The sequence below is a fragment of the Rhodamnia argentea genome, chromosome 2 (genome assembly GCF_020921035.1).
Source record: "Rhodamnia argentea isolate NSW1041297 chromosome 2, ASM2092103v1, whole genome shotgun sequence".
NCBI lineage: Eukaryota > Viridiplantae > Streptophyta > Magnoliopsida > Myrtales > Myrtaceae > Rhodamnia > Rhodamnia argentea.
This window is the reverse complement of record NC_063151.1, coordinates 35,303,907-35,325,492: the sequence shown is the minus strand read 5'-3', so window position 1 is coordinate 35,325,492 and position 21,586 is coordinate 35,303,907. Positions and strand designations below refer to the sequence as shown.

At 39.8% G+C, this 21,586-nt stretch overlaps 1 protein-coding gene across 3 annotated transcripts in view; it reads left to right on the top strand.

Moving 5' to 3' along the window:
* Positions 1-21,586, top strand: part of LOC115738906 (protein SWEETIE) — a 46,688-nt gene that overhangs the window by 5,789 nt on the left and 19,313 nt on the right. For all 3 annotated transcript variants that reach the window (XM_030671709.1, XM_048274972.1, XM_030671726.2), the window contains 20 exons: positions 219-287; positions 7,347-7,472; positions 9,158-9,261; positions 9,907-10,039; positions 10,109-10,215; positions 11,401-11,511; positions 11,645-11,812; positions 11,926-12,012; positions 13,098-13,191; positions 17,447-17,515; positions 17,603-17,725; positions 17,865-17,933; positions 18,008-18,112; positions 18,263-18,351; positions 19,764-19,920; positions 20,171-20,320; positions 20,454-20,503; positions 20,671-20,770; positions 21,017-21,073; positions 21,177-21,244. In XM_030671709.1, coding sequence (XP_030527569.1) covers positions 219-287; positions 7,347-7,472; positions 9,158-9,261; positions 9,907-10,039; positions 10,109-10,215; positions 11,401-11,511; positions 11,645-11,812; positions 11,926-12,012; positions 13,098-13,191; positions 17,447-17,515; positions 17,603-17,725; positions 17,865-17,933; positions 18,008-18,112; positions 18,263-18,351; positions 19,764-19,920; positions 20,171-20,320; positions 20,454-20,503; positions 20,671-20,770; positions 21,017-21,073; positions 21,177-21,244 — 2,036 coding nt within the window. The remainder of the gene's footprint in view (positions 1-218; positions 288-7,346; positions 7,473-9,157; positions 9,262-9,906; positions 10,040-10,108; positions 10,216-11,400; positions 11,512-11,644; positions 11,813-11,925; positions 12,013-13,097; positions 13,192-17,446; positions 17,516-17,602; positions 17,726-17,864; positions 17,934-18,007; positions 18,113-18,262; positions 18,352-19,763; positions 19,921-20,170; positions 20,321-20,453; positions 20,504-20,670; positions 20,771-21,016; positions 21,074-21,176; positions 21,245-21,586) is intronic.

Sequence of the window (21,586 nt, the reverse complement as noted above, 5' to 3'; positions counted from 1 at the left end):
TCCACTATGACAACTTGTCTAATTCTGCTTGTGCTTACATACCCAGATAGTGTCCACGTATGATAAATAGTTCTCTGGCATTGTGACTTCTTGGCCTCTCTAGAGCATCTGCTGCTTGCAGTAATTTGCGACATATCATTTGGTACCGATACTTATGATAAGTGGAAGACTATACGACTTGATATGACATTTGACGGTGCATGTTTCTATTTATGCAGGTTCCATTTGAATTCAGGGAAGTTCTTGATCACACAGTGGTTGCAGCAGTTTCAGACTCTTCTGAACTTGTAAGACGTTAGCTTCATCTCTTCAATGAGATGAAGGTGGATAGTATTGGTTGCATATTTGCCTTTTGAATGAATAACTTCTGATATTTGTCCATCTTATCCTGGATTGTGCTTTATTCCTGTGCTGTTTGGCATGCATGCTTTTCTTGGTTTGAGTTTTGCATGAGCCATTGTTCCATTAAGGCAATGGTTGCTGAAATAACCCAATGATGTCCAAGTTTGCTAGTAACTTGATTTGCTTTTATTAGGCATATCTTAGCTATTTAGCTACATGCAAAGTAGTCAAACTCGGTTTTTTACCTTAGATTGGTGAGGCTCCCATGAAATGGTATAGTAAGGTCGAATCAGAAAACCACATTATTATTGTACTAAGTAGAACATAAAGCGTCTTGAGTTGAGTCTCCTATAAATTAGTGATAGCTCCAAATATTAAATTTAGCAATAAGACCAAGTTAAAAAAGTAACTTTCTCATACGCCATTTGATAATAGCAGCACCCACCCTTTCAGATTTCATAGATATATATCAATGTGACTCTAGATATGTTAGTAATTTACTAAATATCATAAAGCTGATTAGAGAACCTGCGGTAAATAGGCAAGAGAGAAGAAGGAAAAGAGGAGAAAATGAGAGAAGAAGAGAGGAAGAAACAAACGTAAAGCCAAAAGAACGGCTCAGTTTCTGTGTGTTCTTTACCCTACACCAATTGCAATATATTATAAAACTTGTACAAGACCATAATGCCCCCATTTAAGTAGAAAGAAATAAAACCTAGAAAACACTCAAGTAACGTAATGCTCCCCCTCAAGTTGGAGCATATAAGTCACCCATGCCCAGCTTGGAACAACCACTAACAAAGGCAGGACGAAACAAGCTTTAGTCAGCAAACTGATCTCTAGAAGCAACATAAGGAGTAGCAACCAACTTCTGCTTCACAGCATCACGAACAAAGTGACAGTCAACTTTTGTATGCTTGGAATAGCTTGGAGCAACCACTAACAAAGGCAGGATGAAACAACGCTTTAGTGAACATATCAGCAGACTGATCTCTAGAAGCAACGTAAGGAGGAGCAACCAACTTCCACTTCACAACATCACGAACAAAGTGACAGTCAACTTCTATATGCTTAGTTCTCTCATGAAAAACAGGATTCCCAACAATATAAATAGCTGCCTGATTATCACACATCATATCAATAGGTTGATTAGTAGAAAGTCCAAGCTCTTGGAGAAGGGATTTCAACCACAATAATTCAGCCATAGTATGTGTCATGGCACGATATTTAGCCTTCGCACTAGATCTGGCAATGGTAGTCTGCTTCTTGCTTCTCCAAGTAATCAAATTACCACCAAGAAAAGTGCAATATCCAGTCGTAGACCGCCGATCACTTGATGACCTAGCCCAATCAGCATCAGAATAGCCAACCAGAGTAGAAGAACTATTCAGTTTATAAATCAGTCCCTTACTAGGAGAGCCTTTTTTTTTTTTTTTAAATTACCAGGAGAGCCTTCAAGTTACCAAAAAATGTGACAAACAACATTCCAATGAGCCTTCTTGGGTGATTCCATAGATTGACTCACCACACCAATTGCAAAGGAAATGTCGGGACGTGTAACATTAAAATAAATTAGTTTCCCAACTAAATGCCAATATTGATGCTTATCTTCGATGTCACCTCCATCATTAACTCCAAATTTCTGATTTGGATCCATACGAGTATCTACTGGTTTAGATGCTTGTGTGCCTGTCTCAGACAAAAGATCAAGAACATACTTTCGTTGAAATAAATTTATACCTTTCCTACTTCGTAAAACTTCAATACCCAAAAAATACCTAAGAACTCCCAAGTCTTTAATCTGAAACTGCAGCTGAAGAAAAGATTTGACCTTGTAAATGCCGATCACATCACTACTAGAGACAATTATGTCATCCACATATACAACAAGAATGACCATCCCGACTCCTTGTGAATAAAAACAGTATGATCAGAATAACATTGGTGGAAACCACACTTAGAAATCACTGAACTGAATTTCTCAAACCATGCTCTTGGAGATTGTTTCAACCCATAAATGGCCTTATGCAGCCGGCATACTTTACTATTATTCTTCCCCTAAGTAACATACCTAGGAGGTTGCTCAATGTATACTTCCTTAGATAAATCACTATAAAGAAAAACATTCTTCACATCCAGTTAATATAATAGCCAATCAAAATTCATAGCAAGAGATATAATAACACGAACAGAATTGAGACGTGCCATAGGGGAAAATGTCTCAAAATAGTCCACCCCATAAGTTTGAGTAAAACCTTTAGCAACAAGCCGGGCCTTAAGACACTCAACTAAGCCATCTGGGTTGTACTTGATAGTGTACACCTACCGACACTTCACCACATCTTTCCCAAGAGGAAGATCAACTAAAGGCCGTGTTTGGCGAGACACTAGAGCTTCCATTTCCACATCCATAGCTCTCTTCCACTCAAGGTGAGACGAGGCCTCGGTGGTAGAGGTAGGAATCGTGTGAGAATGTAACGATAGAGCAAAGTCTATGTAATGGGTATGGAAGATGTGCGAGAGACACATAACGCTCGATAGGGTAAGCAAAAAAGGATTTTTGTGTACAAGAACGCGTACCTTTGCGGAGGGCAACCGGAAGATCGTCCGGATCAAGAGACAAGGATGGAGATTGGACAGAGGGCATGGAATAGCCGGAGACCGGTGGTGTCGCAGACCGCTTTCGTTGTTGATACACCCGCAAGGGAGGAGATACATGAGGACTAATAGGATAAATTGCGAGATAGGAGGATCGACCACAATGTCGCTTGAAAACTCTTTATCCTCGGTAGAATAGTATGGTTTTCCCTCGAAGAAAGTAACATCAGCACCGACATATTGTGTACAAGTCATCGGATCATAACACCGATATCCCTTTTGAGTATGTGAATACTCGAGAAAAACACATTTCGTGGCATGAGGGGATAGTTTATCGGCACCGGGACGTAAGCTATGGACAAAAGAGACACACCCAAAGACGCAAGGGGTAAGAGGGAATAATGGTTGGTTAGGGAACACAATACTTACAGGTGGCTGATTATTGAGGACAGTGGAAGGCATATGATTTATTAGGTAGTAGGCGATAATGACAACATCGCTCCAAAATAATTTTGGGACCCGCATAGAAAACAGGAGTGAACGAGCAACTTCTAGAAGATGACGGTTCTTTCTCTTGGCCACACCATTCTGCCGAGGAATATAAGTACAATTTGTTTGATGTATAATGCCAACGTTAGAACAAAACGAAGAAATTGATTTATGTGAGATTCTAAAGCATTATTAGTTCTCAAAATTTTATGGGATGTATTAAACCGATTAGTGACTTCACGATGAAATAATTGAAAAACAGATAAAAATTCTGAATGGTCATGAAGCATGTAGAGCCATGTTAGACGAGAATGATCATCCACAAAAGTAACAAAGTACTTAAAACCATTTCCGCTAGCAATACGAGTCGGTCCCCAAATATCCGAATGAACAAGTTCAAGTAAAGTAGATGCACGAGAATCACTATGACTAGGAAAAGAGCTACGATGATGTTTCCCGAGTTCACAAGCCTCATGCTCAAGAGTAGAAACCGATTTATACTCAAGAATTGTTTGTTGTAACTTAAATAGCGATAAATGTCCTAAACGAGAATGCCATAATAGGGGACTAGTAGAACTAGCAGCTAGAGCATTAGCATCAGCAGTAGAGACACCATCCGGATAGTAGAGTCCATCACCTTTATGCCTTCCACCAATTGTCTTCTTTGTCCGAAGGTCCCGAAATATGCAAGAAGAGGGGTACAATGTAACGGAACAACCAAGAGCTTTAGTTAACTGACTAACGGACAACAAATTCAAAGAAAGTTGGGAACATGTAAGACAGAGGACGGAGATAACGAAGGTTTGAGTGAAATAGTCCCCGATCCAATCACTTGAGTAGATGAACCATTAACTAAAATAACTTGAGACGAAGGACTAGAGTTTATGGTGGGAAGAGAATAGTTCTTGCTTACCCGTCACGTGACTAGAAGCTCTCGAGTCAATGTCCCGGGTGCTAGGAGATAAAGTAGAGAAAAGAGCCATGTTACCTGTTCGTGCAAGAGTTGCGGTAGGTGAGGAAGTGGAAGTCTCTAGTTGCTAGACCCACTTGAGAAGTTGTGTAACTAGATCATCCCGAGTCGCAGACTCGGAAGAACTATTCCCAATTGGGATAGATGGATTCGTGTCACCGAAAGACACATTTCCAGCACTCCCTTTAGACACAACATTTGCAGTAATTAATCACCGAGCGCACTCGGGCTTGCCATGCTTGGCCCAATAAGTGTAAAAAATATGACCATATTTGCCACAATATGTACACCGACGGCTGTCTTGATCAAAATTCTGTCCATTACGTCCACCACGATGGCCACGACCATGACCTCCCCTTGAACCACGGTCTCTATAAGAAAATCCACCATGACCACGACTACGATTACGACTACCACTTCTAGCGACAAGTACTGAATTGTCTTTAAGTGATGTAGAAGATGGAGGGACAATGTGCTGAATCCGACAAAAAGCTTCATTCATCGAAGAAACTTTCTCTCTAGCAAGAAGCTGACTCTTTGCAGGCTGCAAGTTAGCATTCAACCTAGATAAAAAAACTTGGTCACTTGAAATTTAGCTCATTGTGTCTTTAGTCTCTCAAGATCGGTAGTGATGGATTGATAAAGATTGAGTTCTTCCCACATGCCTTTCAAAGCACCGTAATAGTCTCCAAGAGGGTTGTCCCCCTGTTTAAAATTAAAGATGATCTCGTATAATTCATAAACTCTAGACATGTTTTTGTCTTATAAGTAGCTCTCCATAAGATCATCCCACACTCGCTTGGTAGTTGTGTGGAACATCACATTAGCATCAATTGATGGTTCCATGTTGGTCCATAACCATACCGTAAGTGTCTCATTCCTTCTCATCCGATCACCATACTCTTTAGCACTAGCATTAGGGGGTCAGTTGTAAGATAATTGAGTTTTCCTTTGGCATTAATATAGACTTTGACAGCTTGAGCCTATAACAAGTAATTAGAGGCCCCATTCAATTTAATAGTGGTAATCCGAACATTAACACTGTTTGTAGAAGACTTACTGGTACTCATGGTGATAATCTCGAAATATATATATATATATATACCACTGATTAAGAAGATTGAAACTTTAGCGTAAGAAATAAAACAGCCCTTCGCTCGATGTAGTCAATACCAATTGTCATGTATTTTTGATGAAAAACATGCAATACCAGTTGACCATAATCAACGAAATATTCTGATCCTTGAATCCGCCGATTAGTGAGTGTTGTAATCCATAGCCGCAAACCGATCCGTATTCGCAAAGAGAACATGATGGGTTTGATTTCTCCCGGTCTTATATGAACGAGAAAAAAGATAGAAATTGCAGCTTTAGGTGGCCTGTCTCGCACCTATGGTCCAACCAAATAGCTGTTCGGAATCCCCAAACCATTCCGAATGCTTCTTCTTAGTCTTTTCTTTGACACAAGAAACGAGAAAGCGGGGCTAGTGACTGGAATGGAGTCGTAACAAGGTAGCCGTCTTGGAAGGTTCATAAGAGTAAGCCCCAAATTAATCAAAGATACCGAAATAACCCGCAGCAGAAGGCATTCTACACAATAAGGCGGATCCTTCGGATCCTGCTTGGACGAAACGGAAGATATTGTTGATAAATAGAAGAACGTCTTGTTCATTAACATCTCGGAAATATTCCGCCATAGTTGGGGCGGTCAAACCTATAAAAATGGGAAATGCCCTACCTGTGAGTGCAGTTTGAAAGGAAAAGGGGTATTAGGGGACTCTCAAACCAGCAATAAGATCAATGAATCGGGTAGTCGGATCCGCTCCGATGCCATGTCACAAAGCTGATTAGAGAGCCTGCGGTAAATAGGCAAGAGAGAAGAAGGAAAAGAGGAGAACGAGAGGAGAAGAAGAGAGGAAAAAACAAACGTAAAGTCAAAAGAACGGCTCTCAGTTTCTGTGTGTTCTTTACCCTACACCTATTGCAATATATTATAAAACTTGTACAATGGCCATAATGCCCCCACGTAAGTAGAAAGAAATGACACCTAGAAAACACTCAAGTAACGTGACACTAAATAAGTGCGAAATTTAACTTAATTATTTATTCGGAACTACTAGTGCTAATCTTTATAGCAGTACAATTTCAAATATTGTGAAATGAATTCGCTGAAAGAAAGTATGAAACAAAATCATGTGAAATAATTTACACCCCCACAAAGAAAAAAACTTCTGGAGCTCAGCCAGCCATTGAGATGTCATGGGTCATCAAGAACGAATGACATATATCAGTTGGGAGAGCCAGAAGTGAAGAGAAGAGATAGGTACTTATTCTTGGCGCCCTAATCTGATCTGATCATGACAATCTGAATAGTTTTTGTTTTTGTAACATTTTTACGCCAAAGCATTGGTGAAGCTCATTGTTTCGCTAAGCGTCAATGCATATGTGGGATTGTTTCATTTTTTAAGCTTTTACGCATTATTGAGTCCAAAACTTTAATAAAATTTCACGTGGGCACGACTGAAAGACAATTGCCAATCTGGAACGAGTTGGCTTTCAATTTTAGCTAGTTCACCGAGTCAACTCGCGATATCAACTGGGACACGATTCCCCATGATTTTTCATTCGAAATTGCAATTTTAACCACCATGGTTGCATGATATAGGATGTAGCAAGAGTGAATAAATTCTAGATGAACTATCTTATTTTGAAAGAAGATGTTGGTGTACTACGGTATTTCATAATTTATTTTTCTGGCGTTTGAGCATGCTTCTGTGTCCATGTGAAATGTGTATAGATATCCTGAAAAGAGATTGGTACTTCTGCCCTTTCTATTATGTAAAAATGTGTGACTTTGTCTTGACCGTCTAGGTTCATTCGTCTTGCGTTCTCATTGTTGATTTTGCTTACCCTGGTGCCAATAGTTATTCCTAAATCTCTTGGCTAGGTACGTATTGAGGCAGCTCTGACATTACGTATGTTGGCTGAGGTTGATCCAACATGTGTTGGAGGTTTGACATCTTTTGCAGTCACCACTCTGAATGCTTTGAGGGAAACCGTTTCTTTTGAGAAGGTACTGTTCTCATGGGAAAGATGCTTGTTTGTCATTCACAATGCTTTTAATTGATAATAGCAAAGACTCATTAGTTTGTTTCTTCTGCGTTTTTTCTGTGGTATTTATTTTGCATGTTGTTTTGTTTAGTCGTTTATTGAGTTTGGAGATATTCCTTGATAAGCTTTTCTCCTTGAATATTATTCTGTATTATCTGGAAGTTGGATCCAAATTGGTATTTGTTGTCTGTAATTGATGCAGAATTTGTCTGCATTACTTTTACTACCAATTGGCATATCGTTATGGGTAAGAAACCAAGGTGATTGGTTTTAGGTGATGTATTTGCAATATGATTGCTCTCATTCTGATACGGGATTGAAAATCTTCCTTTTGTGAACATTTTACGCTGTGTTGAACAGTTGTTTTTTTCCAAAAAGCTTAAGCTTTTAGAAAATGTGCCCACGATGTATACCAAGACTTTCCCTTGGAGTGGGACTTTGCGAGTGAAACGTAGGATGGTGTAACCACATTAGGCAACAATGGGAAGACAAATAAGAGTGAGAAACATAATGACAACAAGTATTGCAAGGATTCAAACTTTTGACCAGAAGCTTTTGTACCATGTTGAATAACCATTTCCCCTTAAGCTTAAGCTTTCAGGAAACATGCCCACAATGTATATCAGGTATATATCCTAGCAGGAGACCTTTGGATTGACTAAATGAAGAGTCTTGGTTCTTCAATTTTTTCTAGCACCACATGCTAGATGAATGGGTTAAAGATCCTATTCCATGCAAAATGGAAATTCCTCTGCGGAATGTGCACATTTGCGGTGATTGGCAGTGAGGCTGAAAGTAAATGTAGCTATATGTCAGAAAATCTGACGAATTGGAGTTTTGGGAACACTAAAATAAGCGGTTTGGCTTGCGTCTAAAGTGGAGGCAGGCTAGTCCCCAAAAATGCCCTTCCTTTGGAGTTGGGGTTCCATATCTTTTCGATTTGATTCTTGATATAGTGAAATTAGGGCTTTAGCTTTTTACAGATTCCAAATTAAATGTAGCCTTCACACAAAGGTGAGGCCCGCCCCAGCAGGGGTGAAGAGGAGTGGTGATGCAAGATCTTCCACCAGACTACTTTACTGACTCTAATACATTCATAATACAGTACGGGAACTGGTTTCACAAAAGGTGTCTCGAACTCAGAAGGGAAGGAGGTTGCTCCCACAGTTACTTGAGAAGTGCGGGAGACCGGCGAAGTAGAAAGGAACATGAGATCTTACTTTAGCAACTGTGTTTGGACCTACTCCTCTCTCTCTCTGTCTCTCTGTCTCTCTCTCATGTCACCTTTTAATTGGAAATTATTGCATAACTCTTCTTCTTTATTGCATTTTGAAACCCAAGGAACATAATGGCCTTGGGCAATGTCCATGGAATATCTACTTTGGAGTACTTCTGATTTCTTTTGCATGGTACATCATGTTTGACCATTTGATGTGACATTCTGGTTTCTACATTCTTGTAAAGTTAATCTTCTGGGTTATAACAATCTTTGGAGCCTTTAATTGACACAGTAATCAAGTCTTTGTTGCTCGTGAAGTGGTATTTGTGACTTGAATCGGAATAAGTAATGATTATGGGGTCATATTTAGTGGAAACATGTTAGTTCATGTGCTTTTTGATAACTAATGGGAACTTCATTGTTTGCAGGGAAGCAGTTTAAAGCTTGAACTTGACTCGTTGCATGGCCAGGCAATGGTTTTAGCTGCTCTTGTATCCATTTCGCCCAAATTACCACTTGGCTATCCATCGAGGTATGCATGCTTCTTGTGTCTTTAATTCTCCATTTTTTGGGTCATGGTCATGCTCTTGTACAACCTTACTTGGCAACTTTAGATCGGCAACTTTAGCGGGTCTGCCATTTGGTATGTCCACTTTGTTGGGGTGGGTAGAGGAGTGAATGTAGATTTTTGTTCTTAAATTTGCCTTGGGTGTAGAAGAGGGGTTGAACTTACATGAATCGAAATGGATAGTTATAATGGTGGCTGCAATTGCAAAATTTAGTGTGGTACGATGCAGCTCTGGAACTTTTATCTATTGGGAGTGTAAAAATGACACTGGAAGTGGCTGATCCTTTTCCTTTTCTTCAGTGATCCAATTTCTTTGATAACAATGCACATGTCAAATGACCATCTTGCATCATCTGAGTAGAAAATTAGAGCTACTAACTTAGTTCCCCTATATCAAACACAATAATAGGAATTTTATCTGTTGTCATCTTTATAAAATCCAGATCTTCCTCTGTTGTAATGATGTATCACCAAATAGCAAGTATGGAATGACAATATAAGATCCTGTGTGGTCATATAGTTGTACTTATGTGAGTTGCATGCATGTGCATCCAGCATTTGAAATGTTCCCAAAGTGTTGATGGCATACTTATTTCATTCCTTTATCAGGCTACTGCAGTCAGTGCTTGACGTTTTGAAGAAAATGCTGTTACAATCCAGCCCAAATCCCGTTGTTCATACTGTTGAAAAACAAGCTGGGTGGTCACTTTTATCATCACTATTAGTTTCTATGCCAAAGGAGGTAGAATATATTCGTTTTGTTTTCGATAGCCTGCTGGCTGCTTCCATTATTGATTTTTGATGCATGCAGGAACTTGAAGACCAGGTTTTTGATATCCTTTCATTGTGGGCTCCAACATTTAGTGGAAATCAAGATCGTGAATTTACACAACATGCAAATCTCATAGCTCTTATGAGGTATGCTGATATACCTATTGATGTCCATCATTATTATATCGCGATGCATCATCATCTGTTATTGGTCCTCGCAGAATTGCTTTCCGTTTGCTATGCCGGAACACTAAGTTGGCCTTTTTCGCATACGTTATCAACTTTATAACTTTGTCATGCGGCCTGTTTTTTGGCAGAAACTTAGTCATCGGAATTGGGAACTTATTAATTCTGATAGAGTTCTGATTTGTGGTCAGCGAGTACTAACATTTGAGTTACCATTCTGAAGTTGTTGAGAATTTATGCCAGCTCATAAATGCATTGGTGGATCTGGTTGACAATAAGTCTAGTAGATTGCTCTGGGTTGGTTGGCATGTACTTACATTTCTCATTATGTGATGGCTGATGACGATTCTGAAATTTTGAAGTGAACAGGAAATGAGCTATGACCACCTCTGTGTATTCAGACCAACTTCTCCTCTTGATCTAATTTAACCTTCCACCTTCAGCTAAAACATAAGAAATCCACTTGCAACTTCCCATCTCTAATAACGGTGGATGATGTCCAGAGGTTGTTCTTGGTTAGAGGTGTTACTCCAATCTTTATGAAAAGAATCTGTCTGCTTGTAAAAGAAGGGTATTTTCACAGACTTGATTAGGTGAAGTTGCCTCCTATTATGGTAGATCAAGGAGCTCATTTTTGAAATAAAAATAGAGAAGCTCTCTTGTGCCCAGGCTTTCCGCTGCAAACCCCTTTTCTGTAATATGCATACGAATTGGGGTTTATGTTCATCGGCTTCTGTGCCTGGCTGCCTGGTTGATGTTGTCCAATTTTTACACCATGACGCCTTAAAAATCCCTGAGTGTGATCTGTCAGAACTTTAGGGGTGATGCACAAAGGAACTGACTATTTGTGAGTTATTGTCCTTAGCAATTTCTAATCCATCAACAGTTTTTGCAATGCTTTGTGTGATGTGCGGTACAGATTCAGGGAGTAGTTGACACTTCTATACTGTTAAAAACTTAATCAAGTGTATGCCCAATCTGGCAAGACAAATTCTTAGTGACTTCCACAGATCTTATTGACTTTGAACTTCACGAATCACCGTGAAATATGGTTTGACTTTTAGTTTCTACTGCACTAGTTGAATTGAATCAATCTCTCTTTGTTGGAGATCTTTACCTTCCGTATTCTCATTTGACTTTTTGTAGCGTGTGGGAGGCTGCAATCGACGCTCTTACAGCTTTTGTCAAATGCTTTGCTTCTCCTAATGCTGTAAACAATGGGATTTTGCTTCAACCTGTGCTGGTATACTTGAGTAGGTGTGGTTGCTTGCATGGAGTTTCCTTTCATTTTCCTGTTGCTCTTAATATTTCAATCTAGAACATCTTTTTATGCAGACCATCAATAGCTCAGGTTTCATGTGTAGTCACGCTAGAATTTGATTGTTGGCAGTGCTTTGTCGTACATCTCATTGGTTAAAGCTGGAGAGTCTCCAAATTTGAAGCCTTCAATGGATAAGTTTGTTATCAAAATATTAGTAGCTTATCAGTCGCTTCCTGATCCAGTGGCATATAAAAGCGATCACCCTCAGATTATTCAATTGTGTACAACCCCGTTCAGGTAATTAGTAGTTGTATTTGTGATATTGCACGAGCTTTTTTTGGCTTTTGCTTCTAGTATACTTGTGGGCATTATTTTGACGGTTGTTATGTGTCGAACTGGAAATATAATAGGGATGCGCCTGGGTGTGAGGAAAGCTCCTGCTTGAGGCTAATACTGGACAAGAGAGATGCGTGGTTGGGTCCCTGGATTCCTGGAAGGTATCTGGTCTATGTAATGTGATGGATTGCTGTGTATAATTGGCTGAGAAACTTCTCTCTCTCTCTCTCTCACCCACACACACACACACACAGGAGAGCATGCAAATGTATGCTGGCAAAGAAGGGGTTCGGGGGGAGGGAGAGAGGAGGGACAGAGAGATCACTTTTGCATGTAGATAAAATCAGATGAATAATCTACTTTGAGAACGTGGCCTCTTATGGGCTATTCTTTTTTTGTTATTTTTTTTTACAGTCATTTGTTTATCTTATGCTATTCCTTGTTTGTAGATCTTGCTGAACCTCAGAAGGTTCTGGACTTACTTCCTGGAATATCTGCCTCACTATAAGAATAAAAACTATGCCTTTCCTTGTGTATGGTGTCAGCTATTTAGATCAATTTGCCTCACTGTATTCTATCCAGTGCTATTTCCTCCAGAAGATTAACGTGTTTTAGGGGTCCTCAAGTTTCAAGCTTCTACTTAATGTTTTAGATCAACAAAAAAGCTTGGATCTTTTTGTTTGATTTACCTTGAAGTCGCTGATTTTTCATGTCCGCACCATCTTTTATTAAAAAACTTAATCTTATATTGGATAAGGGAACAGCTTTCTTCAAAATATATTAGCCTTATTATGTAATCGTATTGTGCATGATACATCAGCTATAGCACAGTTGTCAAATGACACTGGTTTTGTGCTCATTTTGAATGTGACAATCGCAAAGTGAATTGGGAAATGGTTTTGGTGATTTTCCTCCAAAAAAATGACAGAAGAGAAGAAACAGGCCATTTAGACAGTTGATAAAATAAAAATATGTGAAAGTTTCGTTTTTGGACATGAAGTACCTCGTGTAAAAATGCTAACGCTGTATACATTGTCTAGTGTAGTAAGTGCTTTTCAGTATGTGACTTTGGACTTCTTGTTGATGAGTTATGAGAATGCTGAACTTGCTATGCCGATAAGTCAGATGTGGCAAACTTTCCTTCGCCTGTTCCAACTTCCAAGTACTGTTACCATCAAGCTTAATTGTGTGGCATGCACATGTTCACTGGTATTAATAAAACCATTTTTTCTTATTGTGTATACAGGGACTGGTTTGAAGATGAGCTTCGTGCTTTCCAAGGTGGAAAAGATGGGCTTATGCCTTGTGTTTGGGAGAGTGGCCATTCTAGTTTTCCTCAGGTAAAAGTTGGTTTGCCTGCATTGGGATTCCTCCGTTACATATTAGGGCTTTTCGTCGTCTATAAATATTTTGGGGGTTCAAATTTTAGGCATTTTACATAAATACTATTGGGTAAGCTACACTTTGCTGCCTGTTTGTTGAAAATTGAACTCTTAATCCTTGTGTTCACACCATTCGATTTTGAAAGTTGCAGCTCAAATCATTCAATTTTGAAAGTTGCAGCTCAAATAATTCGATTTTGAAAGCTGCAGTTCAAATCCTCATGTAACAACATTCGGTTTTCCATCCATATGAGTGTGCAGTCTCCACTATCACCTTGATTGATACATGGTGAAGTTTCAGAAATCTGAAAGATTAGGTGTGAGTGCATTCACCACCATAATCTTGCTTGGTACATGATGAAGTCTCATCCCTAGTGGATTATAAATCTTCACCATGCCCCAAAACACGATTAAGAATAAGTGCAATCACAGTAAGCAATAGCATCGACAAAAGCGAGAATTGCACAAGGGAAAATGTTGAAGCACAACCCGGGGCTCTTCCCACTATATTATGTACGGTATCTGGATTGTCCGTCCCAAGCTGAAATGTATGTGAAAGATTTTATGGAACCACAACTAATCGCTCTAAAAGCTTAAGCTTATAGAAGAAGGCGTGGTTTAATATTTTTATATTCTAACACTCCCCCTCACGTTTAGTCCGGTCTTTTGCCTAGTACTAAGCGTGGAAATATTCATTAGAGAGGCAAATAAGAGCCTGGAAAGATTTGAACTCGGGACCTCCTCCGGCCTGGAAATATTCCATGTGACAATGCTGATTAGAGAATCAGTAGAATATAGCCAAGAGAGAAGAAGCAAGAGGAAGAAGAAGAAGAGAAGAAGAGAGGAGGAAAAACAGATCGTTCGGACTAGGAGACAAGGAGGGAGATTGGACGGAGGGCATGGAAGAGCTGGAGACCGGTGGTGCCGTAGACTGTTTTCGCCGTTGATACACCCGCAAGGGGGGAGACACAGGAGAAGGACTAATTAAGTCTAAGGGAATAACCTGTGGAATAGGAGGATTGACCATAAAGTCGGTTGAAAACTCTTTACCCTCAATAGAGTAGTATGGTGTGCCCTCGAAGAAAGTGACATCAGCATTGATATATTGGGTACAAGTAATAGGATCATAACATCGATATCCCTTTTGAGTACGTGAATACTTGAGAAAAACACATTTAGTGGCACGAGGAGATAATTTATCAGCACTGGAACGTAAATTATGGACAAAAAAGACACACCCAAAGACACGTGGGGTAAGAGGGAACAACGGCTTGTCGGGGAACACAACACCGACCGGTGACCGATTATTAAGGACAGTAGAAGGCATACGATTTATGCGGTAACATGCAGTAAGGACAGCATCACTCCAAAACGATTTTGGGACATTCATACAAATCAAGAGTGAACGAGCAACTTCTAGAAGATGACGGTACTTTCTCTCGGCCACACCATTCTGCTGAGAGGTATAAGTACAACTTGTTTGATGTATAATGCCAAAATTAGAACAAAACAAAGAAATTGATTTTTGTGAATATTCAAGAGCATTATCGGTTCGCAAAATTTTAAGGGATGTATTAAACAGATTAGTAACTTCATTATGAAATAACTGAAAAATAGATAAAAATTCAGAACGGTCATGAAGCATATAGAGCCATGTTAGGCGAGAATAATCATCCACAAAAGTAACAAAGTACTTAAAACCATTTCTACTAGCAATACACAAAGGTCCCCAAATGTTTGAATGAACAAGTTCAAGTAAAGTAGATGCACGAGAATCACTACGTCTAAGAAAAGAACTGCGATGATGTTTCCCAAGTTCACAAGCCTCACACTCAAGAGTAGAAACCGATTTACACTCGGGAATTATTTGTTGTAACTTAAATAAAGATAAATGTCCTAAACGGGAATGCCATAACATAGGGGTAGTAGAACTAGCCGCTAGACCATTGGCGCCAAAGATAGAGACACCATCTAGATAGTAGAGTCCATCACGTTTATGCCCTCTACCAATCGTCTTCTTTGTCCGAAGGTCCCGAAAAGTGCAAGAAGAGGGGTAAAATGTAATAGAACAACCAAGGGCTTTAGTTAATTGACTAACGGATAACAAATTCGTAGAAAGTTGGGGAACATGTAAGACAGAGGACAAGGATAAGGAAGGTGTGAGAGAAATAGCCCCCGATCCAACCGCCCGATTAGAGGAACCATTAGCTAAAATTACTTCGGATACGTAACTAGAGTTGTGGTGGGAAGAGAATAGTTCTTGCTTACCCGTCATATGACGAGAAGCTCCCGAATCAATGACCCAGGTGCTAGGAGACAAAGGAGAGAAAAGGGCCATGTTACCCGTACGTGCAAGAGTGGCAGTGGATGAGGAACTGGAAGCCTCTAGTTGCTGAACTCGCTTGATAAGTTGTGTAACCGGATCATCTTGAGCCGAAGACTTAGATAAACTACACCCGGTTGGGATAGATGGATTCATGTCGCCGTAAGACACATTTCCAACACTCCCTTCAGACGCAACAACATTTGCGGTAGCTAATTGTTGAGCCTACTCGAGCTTGCCGTGCTTGACCCAACAAGTGTCAACGGTATGACCAGATTTTCCACAGTATGTACACCGACGGCTGTCTCGATCATAACTCTGTCCACTATGTCCACCGATACGGCCGCGACCTCCCCATGAACGACGGCCTCTATTAGAGAATCCACCACGACCACCACTAGTAGCCAAAAGTGCTGAACTATCTCTAGATGATGTAGAAGATGGAGAGACAATGCGCTGAATCCGACAAAATGCTTCATTCATAGAAGGAACTTGCTCTCCAGCAAGAAGTTGGCTCTTCACAGGTTGCAAGTCAGCATTTAGCCCAGATAGAAACTTAGCAACTTGAAATTCAGCTCTCTGTCTTTAGTCTCTCAAGATCGGTAGTGATGGGCTGATGAAGATTGAGTTCTTCCCACATGCCTTTCAAAGCACCGTAATACTTTCCAAGAGATTTGTCTCCTTGTTTAAAATTGAATATTTTCTCATACAATTCATAGACTCTAGACATATTTTTGTCTTGTGAGTAGCTCTCTCTAAGATCATCCCACACTCCCTTGGCGCTTTTGTGAAACATGACAGTAGCAGCGATGGCTGGTTCCATGCTGTTCCATAACCATACTAAAAGTGTATCATTCTCTCTCATCCAGTTACCATAGTCATTAGCATCTGCATTAGGAGGGTCTATTGATACGTGAGTTTCCCTTTGGCATTAATATAGACCTTGATGGCTTGAGCCCATAACAAGTAATTGGAGGCCCCATTTAATTTAATGGTGGTAATCTGAACATTGACACTATCTGCAGAAGACTTCGCATCACTCATGGTGATAATCTCGATATAAATATATATCACAGACCAAGAAGACTGAAACTTCAGTGCAAGGAACAAAGCAGCCCTTGGTTCAACATAATTAATATCGACGTATGATCAAACGTGATTGGCTCCATTGATTTCACAAAAAAGAAAAGAAAAGGGTGCTGAAATTGATATACCGGATGCTAAAATCTCAGGCTGCATAATCAATGAATTGATCCTTGATTCCGTTGATCGGTAAGTATTGTAATCCATAGCCACAACCATATTCTGGTAGATCCGATGTCTCCTGGTCTTATACGTATCGAGATTAGGAGAGAGAACAAGTAGTACTTATAGCTTTAGGTGGCTGCACACCAGAGAAGGAAAAGGCTTATTTGGGGGACTCTCAAACCAGCGATAGGATGAAGGAATCGCGTGATCAGATCTGCTACGATACCATGATTTTATGGAACCACAGCCAACCGCTTTAAAAACTTAAGCTTATAAAAGAAGGCGTGGTTTAATATTTTTATATTCTAACAGTATGCCTCTTGCTGTAGAGAGGTCAGACTTTTGCTTAATTGTGCGATAACAGTAATCATAGTACGCCACATTATATGGCATTTGATGATTTCAGCCTATCAATTCCCAACTTATGTCTCTTGTTTGTTGCTAAGTGGGTGAGGAACCATGTGAAAATTCTCAGCTACTTGGATGAGAACTTATAGATCACATTCCAGTTCATGGGACAAGGTCACTACAGAGGCTTGTTTGTTTGGGGCAATTCTTTTCATTTTCTTAGCATGTCCAAATGAAATTCTTTATTCTTCTCATGATCATGGACTTACTGCTTTTATGTAATTTGACATGTAGCCGGAGACTATAAGCAAGAGAGTGGTGAACCAGAAGCTCCTGTGCTTTGGAATCATGTTTGCTTTTCAAGTAGGCAGACAAGTTAAACTTCTAGATATTTAGTGGTCCATAGTTGGGCATTGTGATGTTCTCAGCTCAATCGATGTTCTTATCTAGGATAACAGTGGAATGCAATCACTTCTTGGAACTATTGAGCAGTGTTTGAAAGCTGGAAAGAAGCAACAGTGGCATGCTGTCAGTGTTACCAACATCTGTGTGGGCTTGCTTGCTGGATTGAAGGTATTGGTCTTCTTATATAATCAACAAAATTATGTAGAATTGCTGTTTTCAGTTAGCGAGCTTGCAATGCTAGGCAACTCAATTTTAAGAGACTGAAAAAGAATTGCGGCTCAGTCTTTTCTGTTTTTAATTTGTACAGGCATTGCTTGCATTATGTCCGCGCGTATTGGGGCAAGAATTGTTGAGTACATTACAGATTATTTTCCAGGTGAGACCTCAATGATAGCAATTGCTTTCTGTAGTTAATTATCGTTTTATACAATACTTGCACCATGTCCACAGAGTATTCTAGCAGGGGGAGATATTTGTGCTTCACAACGTCGAGCATCAGCAGAAGGCCTTGGTCTGTTGGCTCGTGTCGGAAATGACATTTTCACGGCAAGATTGGTTGGTTCTCTCTCAAGATCTGTATGCAGTGTTTCTATTCTCAAATAATTCAATGAGACTTGGGATGCATCTTTTCATAGTTAAAAGTCCTTTTGACTTTTTGCTTTTCTAATAGTACTCTCTCTCTCAATTGTTGTTTGTGTTTAACAGACTAGATCACTTCTTGGCGAGTTAACTGCAGCAACAGATACTAATTATGCTGGTTCAATTGCTTTTGCACTGGGATGCATCCATCGCTGGTAAACCATCATTAGTCCCTTTTTTTTTTTTTTTTTGTTCAGTTTTTCTTACTACGCCTTCGTTGTTTTGTGGAAGAATATGTTTGTTAATTTTTAAATGGAATATGTTTTCTTGGTCAGACGAAAATGTGACATTAGATTGAGACACGTGTAACTCTTTTCACAATGTATCTCATTTTATCGGACTTACCATAACTAATGATTTCGATTGCACCACTGCCATCTGCCAAACTACGACCACAGCCATCCATTGGCTGCACCTCCTGCCACCACCAGTTCCCTCCTTCACCATCGACCGACGACTTACCGCTGCCTCCTGCCAGTTGGCATCACCAGCAACAGGCTGCTGTCTCGGCTGCAAGCTGGTGTAGCTGCCATGGGCCAATGGTTATTCGAGTCCATGCTGTTCTCTCCTTGCTATCCTTGGCTGCCTAACCACCTCATCAGCCACTGACAGCACTACCACCTGTAGCTTTCTGCATATTTGTGCCCCTCAATGTTTTTCATATTTGTGCCCCTAAATGCCGATGACTTTCTGCATGTCCCATTTTTCTTTGATTTCTTAAGTAGGGGTCATATTAGTGCTATTGTTGAGGATTCTGATTTCTCTTTTGGACCACTTTGTGCAAAGGAGTTTAGAGAAGAACAACAAGATCAACATCAACGTCACCTTTATCCCAAACTAGTTGGGGTCGGCGGTTGACGAACCCAAAAATAAATAAAATAAAAGCAAGACTGATTGAGGGAAAAGAAATAATTATATAAAAATAAAATAAATATATAAAATATATATATATATATATATATATATATATATATATATATATATATATAGGGAAAAAGGACTAAAAATGACACTCTGGAACATAGAAATTCTGCCCCTCCACAATGCTAATAGCTTTCTTGCACTCCGTCCTAAGACAAACCGTACGCCAATCTATTTCCCACTTCATTAAATCTTGGGGTAAGTAATGACAAGAAAACGAGATGCAGGCTGTTCTCTTGGCACATGTCTGTTTTTTCCATGCTGCAAATAAGTTGCCCATACTTCTAGGTTTCCTTCTATGTAAGGAATTTTAGAGTAGAAGCAAATTTCTCTCTTTGAAATCGTCCAGTAAAGTTAAGATGGTATCACCAACAATGATATGAAAATCTGTGAGAAGAAAAATGCGCAACTTTCAAGTTAATTGATAAGATGTAAACCATGATAGCTTTTCATGGAGAAACAAAACATAGGTCATTGTTTCATGTATACCCTTTGGTATACAGTGTCTTAGTAACTGATTAATTTCTGCATGAATGGCAAAGCTTCCCAGTTGGACTATATCGATGTTGTCGATTATTTAAGCTTCCGGTTGTAATGGAACCTGTCACTTTCCATGACACTCCCGTATGTTTTATCTAACGTGCAGTGCAGGAGGAATGGCATTGTCAAGTTTAGTGCCTTCAACTGTGAGCTCAATCTCCTTGCTCACGAAAAGTTCAGTACCAAATCTACAGATATGGTCTTTGCATGGACTTCTTTTGACCATTGAAGCTGCTGGTTTGTCGTATGTATCTCATGTTCAGGTAATCCAATTTTAGGGTGCTTATCAAGAATTAGTCGTATTAACTTGTTATGCTCTTGCATTCACCTAAAAAATGGCATTTGAAACTCTCATATTGCTTCTGCTGGTAAAGCAGCAAATGATTTCTTGCTCTTCTAGCGGATGGTATTTTATTGGCCTGTTATGGTCCTCCTTCCACTAAAGCTGCCCATTATGTCGGTTTAGACTCAGACACCATGTGACGAGTTTGATTTCTTTGTCCACATGCACAGGCTACACTTGGCCTAGCAATGGAAATTCTTTTGTCTGAGGAAAATGGATGGGTTGACCTTCAGCAAAGTATTGGCCGCCTTGTAAATGCTATTGTTGCTGTTCTTGGTCCAGAACTGGCCCCCGGGAGCATTTTCTTTTCGCGTTCTAAGGTACTTTGTGAATTAGTGCTGGAGAAAGTCTAAAAATAAGCAGTTAGAATATTAGCCTTTTCTCATAGCTTTATCTGGTTTTAGCATATGGTCATTAGTTCTCTCCGTTAATACTGACCAATTGGGCATTCAGTCTGTTATTGCAGAGATAAGCTCCTGGCAAGAAACGGCCACACTCCTTGAGTATGCTGCGTTTCCTTTGGATCTTTCTAAGTTTATACTTTTGTATTGTATATTTCCTTTAAAATCAAGAGATAGACCTTCTCTTTACAGTTGAGGGGGCTTGCCTATAGTCCATCTGTGGATCAGCTTTTATCAGGATGTAGTAATCTAGTTTATTGGTGCACCAGGAGTGTCCGCTTCTCGCAGCAACTTGTTCTTTTTGCACCGCAAGCTGTTCCTGTGCACACCCATGTGCAAAGTCTTCTCCCTACTCTCTCCTCAAGACAGGTTCTCTTCCTGGATTTCTATTTATTTAATTATCCTCAACCGTTTAGTTGCTTAGCCCAAAAAAATAAAAAATGTATGTGGCAAAGAGCACTCCCAGTGTATAATTAACAATCCCCGTGCCCCCACGAAAAAAAGTCTAGGTGGCTGGTTTGCATAACAGGGGGCAGGGCTGCTTCCTCAAACCTCTTCCCCCTGCCCTTTATGGATAATTATGGTTTCTAAAGAAGTTCCTTGATTTTAAAACAGCCGATCTTAAGGCATCTTGCGATTTCTACCCTGCGACACCTCATTGAAAAGGACCCAGTAAGTATAAAATTATGTTTTTGGAAATTTCCTTCCTCTTGCTCTATGAATCAGAGCCTTGTCTTGATGAGTTGGATGCTGCGCCAATAATTTCCTTTGTCAGGAGTCAATAAAGGAGGAGCAGATTGAAGAGAATTTATTTCATATGCTGGATGAAGAAACTGATTCCGAGTGCGTAACCGTTGCTGTTTGTCATTTGTTTTGAATGTCGGCTTGGTATTTTGGTTGCATCGATCCTTTCCTAAGAAATGGATGTGTTGTGGGCCTAGTTTTTACACAGTTACATGAGTTTCTTATATTGTTGTTTGTGTGTTCTGATTTATAGTCTGGGCAATTATTTTGCATAGGAAGGCCTGTTAACAGCATTTTTTTTTTCTGGCATTGAGTAGATAAGTGAGAATGCCTTATTTTTGCTGGAAAAGGCAATTGAAGTGAAATGATTTCTAGTGATAGTTCTTTGCACTAATTCTTGGGTTGTTCCCTTCAGATTGAGTTTCAGGCTTTTAGGCCCCT